The 9,759-nt window shown below is 49.0% G+C and overlaps 1 protein-coding gene across 1 annotated transcript in view; it reads left to right on the top strand.

Annotated features, from left to right (window-relative positions):
* The window catches only part of Cx3cr1 (C-X3-C motif chemokine receptor 1), a 14,940-nt gene extending 6,557 nt beyond the window's left edge, over positions 1-8,383 (top strand). The window contains exon 2 of the mRNA XM_021207747.2: positions 6,525-8,383. Within this exon, the coding sequence (XP_021063406.1) occupies positions 6,534-7,598 (1,065 nt within the window). The 5' untranslated portion in view covers positions 6,525-6,533 and the 3' untranslated portion in view covers positions 7,599-8,383. The remainder of the gene's footprint in view (positions 1-6,524) is intronic.
* Positions 8,384-9,759: the final 1,376 nt, after the last annotated feature.

Genomic DNA, 9,759 nt, shown 5'->3' with positions numbered 1-9,759 from the left:
AGGACTAAAAAAAAAAAAAAAAAAAAAAAAAAAAAAAAAAAAAAAAAGTCTGGAGGAGTCACATGAAGCCTGGCCCTACAGAGAGCACCAAGTCACCTGGCCCTACAGAGAGCACCAGGTCACCAGGGCATTAACTACACCTGCTCCTAACCTTCTGGGTGGAAATGGGTGCCCATCCCTTCCACTGAAGAGGTAAGCTGTGTGCTTAACACTCCTGGTTCCCTCGTGCTTGTCTATGGTCAGGAGGACTCCTTCTGCGTGACTTAGTTAAACGAGTGGGCTGGGTGGCTCATATTTTTAATCACAGTACTGAGGAGGCTCAAGCAGGGAGATTGCAGTGAGTTTGGGGCAGCCTAGGCTACATAGAGAAGTCTGGGTTAGAGATGGGAGATAGCATGAGACCTCCTCTCAAAAAGTCCTACAGTGACTAGAATTCTAATATTAGAAAGTCCATCTGTTTCTCCACTAATTAAAAAAAAAGTGATAGAACATTTGCTTGTTCACAGTTTGTTTGGATAGAAATAAACAAATACCACAAAGTGCTTTAAAGAGGAAGAGGGAGGGAGGGGTGTCAAACCTCAGATAATGGTGTGCTTTACAAAGGAGGTAACGCTGTTACCCACAGGGAGGGTCCTATAGCTTGGGTTTGGGTTTCTCTTAGCAGTCACTGTTTTTTGGCTTGGTGGTGTGCCTTTGATCTGTGCTAAACGCTGCTGGGCAACACCCTCACACTACTTTACCTGAGCTCATAGCTATAGCAACAGAAGGTCCACTAACGTGTACAGGAAACGGGGTGGAAATTGTAAAAATATACAAAAAGATAGATAGATAGATAGATAGATAGATAGATAGATAGATAGATAGATAGATAGATAGATAGATAGAACTGTCAGACACTGGAGACATCTCTCCATCAGTAAAGTGTTTATAATATCTGGGGACCAGAGCTCCGTCCTCAGAATGAACTAAAAGGCTGTGCTCAGGGACTCAGGAGAATGAAAACTTAAAGGGAGACACTGAGTTTAGAAATCAATAAGCAGAATCTGGAGCCAAAGGAGAGGGGGAAACACCATAATAAGGATGCCAACAGGGGAGAAGTTAGCCATCTTAGGAAAAGGGAAGTAAAGAAACAGGAAGTTGGCTGGAAGCTGTGGGCAAGGGTTCCCCATCCCTGGTACAGAGTAGAGGAGTGGACCCCATAAAAGGAAGTGGCCAGAGGAAGTGGACCAGGATGGGCAGTGAGAGTGCAGAGGGAATTTTATGAAGTGGGTCACACAGGAGTCATTTCTGTTTGGATTTAGAACCAGTGTTTCTCAATCTTCCTAATGCTGCAACCCTTAAATACAGTTCCTCCAGTTGTGGTGACTCCAACCATACAATTACTTCATTGCTACTTCCTAACTGTGGTCTTGCTCCTGTTGTGAATAGTAACGTTCCTGTCTGTGTTTCCTGATGGATGGTCTTAGATGACCCCATGTGAAAGGGCTCCTGGCCTCCCAGAGGGTCAGGACCCAGAGGTTGAGAACCGCTGATGTAGACCATCCAAATCTCTGCTTCTAGGTTCAACTCCGATTCCCCAGCTGAATACCAGTTGGTGGAGCCACAAGCTAATGCGGAGAAAGAGACCTGAGAGATAAGGGAGGTTTCCGTGGATACGGTTGGGTGGCGGTAGGAAGGGTATTTATGCATACGTTTATGTATGCATGAGTGTGTGTGTGTGTGTGTGTGTGTGTGTGTGTGTGCAGGTGCACCCGTGCACACATGTATGTGCATGCATGTGTGTGTGCAGGTACACACATGTATGTGCATGTGTGTGTGTGTGTGCAGGTGCAGCTTGCACACATGTATATGTATGCATGTGGAGGTCAACCTTATGTGTCATTCCTCACGTGCCCTCCACCTTATGTTTGTAGACTGTCTCTCAATGACATCTGAGGCTTCAGTTGCAGGTCTGTGAGCCCCAGGGATCTGCCTCCCCAGAACTGGGGTTACAAGCATGCACTACCACACCTGTCTTTTTTTTTTTTTTTTTTTTCTGTGTGGTTCTGGATATCTTCATGTTTTTACAGCAGGCAACTCACTGATTGAGTCCATGGGATTTGTGTTCTCACCTGAGTTATGTACTGCACAGCCGCTGCTGTTGGCTGATGGTATCGGTGCCAACGCAAGCCAGCCCCCGGGTACGCTTCCTGGAACCCCCCAGGAGTGAAAGACAGCTGAGAGATTCCTGTAGAGATTCCTTGTCAGATTTTTACCTTTCCTTCTCTCATGTCCTCTGCTTCCATGGAATGCCAGCATTGGGGCAGGTCTCTGGTCTCAGACTGCCTCACTATGTAGCCCAGGCTAGCCCCAAACTAAAGATTACCCTAGATTCCTGCCTGTTCTCCATCTACTGCCAGGAAGGAAGCCCTGCCTTTAGGTTCATTTCCCAATCTAAACAGCTCAGAGCACCCAGAGATAAAGGCTTGCTCAGGTCAGATCAGAAAGTTCGTTTGCTGGGCATATCGGGTTGGAGGATGACTGGGGAGGGAGCACTCTTTGCTGACTTGAGGTTTCCAACTCTAGTGGAATCCCCATGCTCTGGGGCTCACCGATGACGCTGGGTTTGAACCGACACAGCGTGCTAGCACCTTCCAAGTAGATTTATAGACCCTGTGCCGCTCTGACTCACAGCGGAGCCAGCGTGGTTTCTCAGCATCGGGTTACAAGACTCAGCAGAAATTGCTGGCACAGGTGTCTGTCTGTCCACCAGGAGCCACGGCCAGTGTGATGGGTGAGAATGTATGCTAAGATGACAAAGGGTCTTTCCCACACTGGTTTTTGGTTGTGGAGCCACGGTGAGCCCCTACTGGGACCCCACATGTGAGACTTATCTTCCCCGGCCAGGTCTTACTCAGTCACTCACTCACTCAGCACAGCAGATACCTGCAGAGCTGCCAAGTGTAAGGGCCCAGGGCCCACAGCCATAAAAGATATGTGCATGCCCTGTGCAATTCTCCAGGAAGAGGACACACGGAAGGTGTCACCATCACTTTCTTGGAACCTGTCATTGCATTGCTATTTGTTTTAGTTTTCCATTAAAATTCATATCTTTTTCTTGATTTTTAAAATTGAAAAAATCCATCAATTAAATCATTTTCTAAATGGAGAATACTTACGTGGCTAAGAAAAGAATCCAAGCAGATATAGTAAAAAACGAAATCTCCTTTTTTGGATCCTTTGATCCTCAGAGTTGCCCTCAGGCACTGTTGCTCCCAGGGATTCAGATTCATGCACACACACACACACATACACACACACAACCTTTTCCAACCTTCTCACAAATGGAAGCATTCTATGTCCATGGGACCTCACACGGACCTTGTGGGTTTGTCTTGAAGCGTTTAGTGTTCTGTCATTCAGATTCACAGTAGTTAGGTCTGTCAGAACTGATCAGAGCTCAATAAAGGGCATCGCACTCTCCTCCACTTTCAAAATAAGCAGAGAAAGGTACATTTCTTGCGTCAGTGGAAAAAAAATACCATCTTTACCATGCAAATTTTCCACAATGCTCGGGGTCCAGTAAAACAAGAGTTCCACGGGCTGTCTAACCGTCAGACGGTCTCTGCAAGAGCCTGCTGTAACCTTGAACCAGGCTCTCTCTTTCAGACTGGAGACTGAACCCCAGACTTGCAGAGGGACCCAGCAAGCCCAAAGGCTCCTAGCTCATCTTCTGGCTAGAGGGGTCCATCCTCTGAGTCCACAGAAGCTGTTGGATTGGAAGACAGATCCCCAAGCCAAAGAGCTTTTCTTAGCTTTGACCTCCTCTTGGGGGGTCAGCACTGCTAACTCTTCACACTGAGAGAAGGAGGAAGACTGTGGCTACCCTGGGGTCCCCCACTTATGACCTCCACAGGTCATATCGCTGCATGGCATGTCTTCCCATTCATGGGAAGATAATCCTCTCTGCATAACAAGCCTCTCAGGATAAGCAACAATTCCTGTTTGCTCGTCTGTCAACTATAGATATATGAAATACCACATTTTAGGGGATACTTATTTATTTACTTATTTATTTGTGAGACAAAGTCTCAAATATCCCATATTGGACTGAAGCTTGCTGTGCAGCCAAGGATGGGGTGACCTTGAACTCTGCTGGTTCTCCTGCCTCCACCTCCCAATTGCTGGGATTACACATGTATACTAACATGCCCGGTTTGTGTGACGCTGAGGTCCGAGCCCAAGGCTTTGTGCTCCCTAGGCAAGTACTCACACTGCAGTTACATCCTCAGCCCTGAATGATACCCGTGAGCACTGTGAGCCAGCAGGCAGGGACTGACCAGCTTGAATGGTGCTGAGTAAGATCACCACAAAGGCCCTCCACAGAGAAAGGGGCCTGTGGCCTGAAGCAAAGACTGACTATGCAATCCCCACAGCCTGAACTCCATCACAACCCGAGGTGGTCCACAGCAGACAGTCTCTGCCCAGTCCACCAGGGGAGAGATTGGCTGGCTGGCTGACATGCAAATTCACAGACAGGAGATGCAGGAAGAAGCCACAGCTGAGTGGGTAGGCTGTGGTGAGACCATCCTGAGCAGGGTGCACTGGGTGTGGAAACTCCCTGTTAAAACCCGAGAGCTTTGTTTTCCATTTCAATGGGGAAGGAGGCCAAGGCAGCCAGGAAGTGCACTCTGAGATAACTTCAGACTTCTGAAGGATCTGTCTGTGGGTTCAAGAGGCAGAGGAGGAGGCCCGGAGCAGCTTGGCAGAGTGACTGACCAGCAAGCACATCCTGCCTAGGATGTGACGGAAGGGGACAGGTGTTATTACCCAATTTGTGGAGAAAGAATAGGGATAGGCTAGGGTTGAGAATGTCCCGATAGATGAGCCACTCCCAGCAAGAGCAGCAGGCTGGCTGAGCCCATCTTCGGCCTGGTATCAGCTGATGCTTCTCTGGATACAGAGCCCAGGCTACAATACTGCTTCTTATCCACCTAGAGCTGCAGATGGCCAACCCAGGGCGACTGGGATGGAGGAACTTTCCACACAGAATTAACCCTGGCAAAAATCCCGTGTGCTATGAGACAAGAGTGTAGGACTACACTGGTTATTTTCCTCACACCAGTGACCAAATACCAGACTAGAAGCAACTAAGGATGAAAAAAGTTACAGTTTCTGTGGTAGACTGGGCGGAGGCTGTCTGCTCTGGACCATCTCAGGCTGTGAGGGAGGTCAGGCTGCAGGACAAGCATAGGTAGTCTTTGCTTCAGGCTACAGGGCCTTCTTCTCTGAGCACCTCTGCTGTGAGCTTAGTAGGCTGGTCAGTAAGCTGCCTCACAGCTGGAGTGTCCTTCCTCCCCGAAAGGAGGTGGCTTACCAACTGGTGGGATCACTCTGGTGTGAAGTGGTGTGAAGCCCTGGCAGGCGTGTGAGGCAGCAGGTTCCCATGTGCCTGTAAGTGGGAAAGCTCGCTCACTCCTTTTCTAGGAGGCTTGGGACCCTAACCTATGCGATGGCTCCATCCACATTTAGAGTGTTTTGTTTTTGTTTTTGTTTTACCAAGACAGGGTTTCTCTGTGTAGCCCTGGCTGTCCTGAAACTCACTCTGTAGACCAGGCTGGCCTCGAACTCAGAAATCCACCTGCCTCTGCCTCCCAAGTGCTGAGATGAGAGGCGTGTACCACCGGGCCCCTGGCTACAGTGGGTCTCCCTACCTTATTAACTCAATATTTAAAACCCCTCTCATGGGGCTGGAGAGATGGCTCAGGAGTTTACAGCATTTTGCTGTTCTTCCAGAGAACCAGGGTTCAATTCCCAGCACCTACATGGTGGCTTCCAACCATCTATTTCAAGGGTTCCAACACCCTCTTCTGGTCTGGGAGTCGGGCACAATCATGGTGCTGGCAAGACATGCACACATGTAAATAAATAAATCTCTGTAAAAATTATAAATAAATTAACCCCTCACAGATGTGCTGAGATATGCATTTCGTGGAGATTCTAAATTCCATTAAAGAGCTGGAGAGGTGCAAGTGCTGCTCTTGAAGAGGACTCAGTCGGGGTGGCTCCCATGTCAGGGTGGCCCCCATGTTAGGGTGGCCTACAACCACCTGTAAGTCCAACTCCAGGGGATCCATTGGGCCCTTTAGGACTCAACAAACACCTGCACTCCACGTGCCTTCCCACACACAAACCCACATGCACATAATTTTAAATAAAATCATTAAAAAAAAAAAAGGAACCAGCATAGTATGAGCTCACATCTTTGATCCCAGCAATCAGGAAACAGAGACAGGCAGATCTCTGTGAGTTGCAGACCAACAGGGTCTACATACTGAGTTCCAAGCAAGTCAGGGTTGCACAGTGAGACCCTGTTGCAAAAATAAAAATTAAAAAAAAAAATGTTTTAAAGGATAGGATAAGTGAAGATGAAATCTAGTTCCGATTGTTCACCCGGTCAGTGTTTTCTCCCGCTTGCTGCATACAGCCAGTGAGAAACGCAATCCTCAAAGGCTCACATGGTCTGGTTTCTCCATCCCTTCCAGGACCTCACCATGTCCACCTCCTTCCCCGAACTGGATCTAGAGAATTTTGAGTATGACGATTCTGCTGAGGCCTGTTATTTGGGCGACATTGTGGCCTTTGGGACCATCTTCCTGTCCGTCTTCTACACCCTCGTCTTCACGTTCGGTCTGGTGGGAAATCTGTTGGTGGTCCTCGCCCTCACCAACAGCCGGAAGCCCAAGAGCATCACCGACATCTACCTCCTGAACCTGGCCTTGAGCGACCTGCTCTTTGTGGCCACCTTGCCCTTCTGGACTCACTACCTCATCAGCCATGAGGGCCTCCACAATGCCGTGTGCAAGCTCACGACTGCCTTCTTCTTCATTGGCTTCTTTGGGGGCATATTCTTCATCACCGTCATCAGCATCGACCGGTACCTCGCCATCGTCCTGGCCGCCAACTCCATGAACAGCCGGACAGTGCAGCACGGCGTCACCATCAGTCTGGGTGTCTGGGCGGCGGCCATCTTAGTGGCGTCACCCCAGTTCATGTTCACAAAGAGAAAGGACAACGAGTGTCTGGGTGACTACCCCGAGGTCCTGCAGGAAATGTGGCCCGTGCTCCGCAACTCGGAAGTCAACATCCTGGGCTTCGCCCTGCCCTTGCTTATCATGAGCTTTTGCTACTTCCGCATCATCCAGACGCTGTTTTCCTGCAAGAATCGCAAGAAGGCCAGAGCCGTCAGGCTCATCCTCCTGGTGGTCTTTGTCTTCTTCCTCTTCTGGACACCATACAACATCATGATTTTCCTGGAGACTCTCAAATTCTACAACTTCTTCCCCAGTTGTGACATGAAGAGGGACCTGAGGTTAGCCCTCAGTGTGACCGAGACAGTGGCGTTCAGCCACTGTTGCCTCAACCCTTTTATCTACGCCTTTGCTGGGGAAAAGTTCAGGAGGTACCTGAGACACCTATACAGGAAGTGCCTGGCCGTCCTGTGCGGTCATCCTGTCCACGCCAGCTTCTCGCCAGAGTCCCAGAGGAGCAGGCAGGACAGCATTCTGAGCAGTTTTACTCATTACACAAGCGAGGGAGATGGATCTCTCCTGCTCTGAAGGGGTCTGTCTCTCTGACCCTAGCTCCACTAAGAACCCAGAGTTCTTGCATCAGATTCCCCTGCCGCTCCCCCTACATCTTATGTGCAAGAAATATGGACCAGATACCTGCAAATCAACCCCATGGTGTTTTTGAAAAATTTATGTTCGATGTGTGAAAAACACACATATCTCTTATTGCAAATGTTGAACACTGGGGCTTACTGGTGACAAAAATGCTAACCAGATTAGTGCAATTACAAAGGGTCCTGGTTGCATGATCATGTGGTAAAGGGCAACTAAGTCCTCAGACAGAGCGGGGCCCAAGGCTTAGATCCAATGTTCCCTCTCTGGCCTTCAGATCCTTCATAGTGACAGATCATCCAGGCTTTATCATCAGAGAAGGACCACATCTCTCTCTGATTTCAAAATTGGTATTCCTAGGGAACACCTCCATTGGCCGAGTGTGTCAGGTGTCCATCCCTGACTAGGTGGTGTTATTGAAATAGAAGGGATACCTAAGATGCTGTTGGAGTCTCAAGGTTAGCGGTTGAGAGAGGCATATCTCTCAGAAGCTGGAGGGTGGGAGCTACTCTGACAGAGCAAGAATGGCTGACCCGCCTTACCATGGAGCTCACTCAGGCTCCCCTTCAGTAACTAGCAGTGTCTACTGCCAGCTTCTTTAATCCTCTCTTGAGATTGTCCTGAACTCTCCGAGGGTTAGGGTTTGGGTTACTGCTCACAGCAGTAAATTCTTTTTTTTTTTTTTTTAAGATTTATTATTATAAATAGGTACACTATAACTGTCTTCAGACGCACCAGAAGAGGGCATCAGACCCCATTACAGGTGGTTGTGAGCCACCATGTGGTTGCTGGGATTTGAACTCAGGACCTTGGAAAGAGCAGTCAGTGCTCTTACCCACTGAGCCATCTCACCAGCCCCCACAGCAGCAAATTCAATCCCAAGGCCCCATCCTCCGAGACCAGGAAGATAGGATGCAGTTCTAACAAGAGACTCCATGCTGACTCCTCATTCCCATGGGACTCCGTCCACCCAGTTGGCCAGGTCCCTTCTACTTGTCTTCACCCACATCCCTTCACTCCTCTCAGCCCAGGGGAAGAAATAGAGAGAGCTATGCCCCAGAGTGAAGGGATAGATTCATATCCCAACTCTGTTGCTTGCACACTGGGGAGACTGGAGCCAACGGAGCTTCAGTCCCCTCAGTATAGAAAAGGGACTGTGGTGCCTTCTTCCATTCTAGCGTAGCACCTCAGCCAGGACTTCAGTGTTCCCTGGATCAGGAACTGTTGCCCTGCCTCTGAGAAACTGAGCCGGTCGGGTGGGAGGAACCTGCAGGCTTTGCTGCAGGACACAGCCAGACAAGAGGAGACCCATCCCTACAGCATCCCCCAACATGTGCCTAGATCTACAGAGCCATTCCCATGTCCCCGCTGTCAGGGCAAGACCCAGGCCACAAGAGCAGCTTGCTTTCTCCCCTGACCCTGCAAGCATCACATAGGATGTAAGCACAAGAATGTCTTCATGCATTCACTGGACTCCGCTCTCATTTACAGGCTTACATTGAGAGGTCCAGTTCTGCAACTTGATTTTTAAAAAAACCCAAAACCAACAACAACAACAAAAACAAAAACAAAACAAAACTGGATTTCAGGGGCTGGAGAGATGGCTCAGTGGTTACGAGCACAATCTGCTCTTCCAGAGGTCCCGAGTTCAATTCCCATGCCATGTCTGAAGACAGGGTCAGTGTAGCCAAAAAAACACTGGATTTCAAATATCTCTCTGCCCCTGTGCTGATCGTGATAACCATTTCAGAAGTCTCTCCCTGACGGTGGCCCCACTGAGGGAGCTGTGGCCTATTGCTCACGGTGGCATGTCTGATATCTCACTGGCAGTCTGTATGTTTGTGTCGAGTATGACAGACAGACTGAGTCATGTCCCCCACAGGCATGTCCAACCCTTTGTCATTGCAACACGGTGCTGTCATATACAAAGGTCACAAATGAGAACCTCAAAATTAAGTTACGAAAGTAGGGATCTGGAGAGATGGCTCAGTGGTTAATGGCACTGGCTGCTCTTCCAGAGGACTGAGGTTGGATTCCCAGCAGTCATAGTAGTTTACGATGGTCTATAATATAACTCCAGTTCCAGATGACCCAACAC

This window comes from Mus pahari, chromosome 10 (assembly GCF_900095145.1).
Source record: "Mus pahari chromosome 10, PAHARI_EIJ_v1.1, whole genome shotgun sequence".
Taxonomy (NCBI): domain Eukaryota; kingdom Metazoa; phylum Chordata; class Mammalia; order Rodentia; family Muridae; genus Mus; species Mus pahari.
Note: the sequence above shows the minus strand (reverse complement) of the source record. Positions and strands in the feature narration are given on the sequence as shown.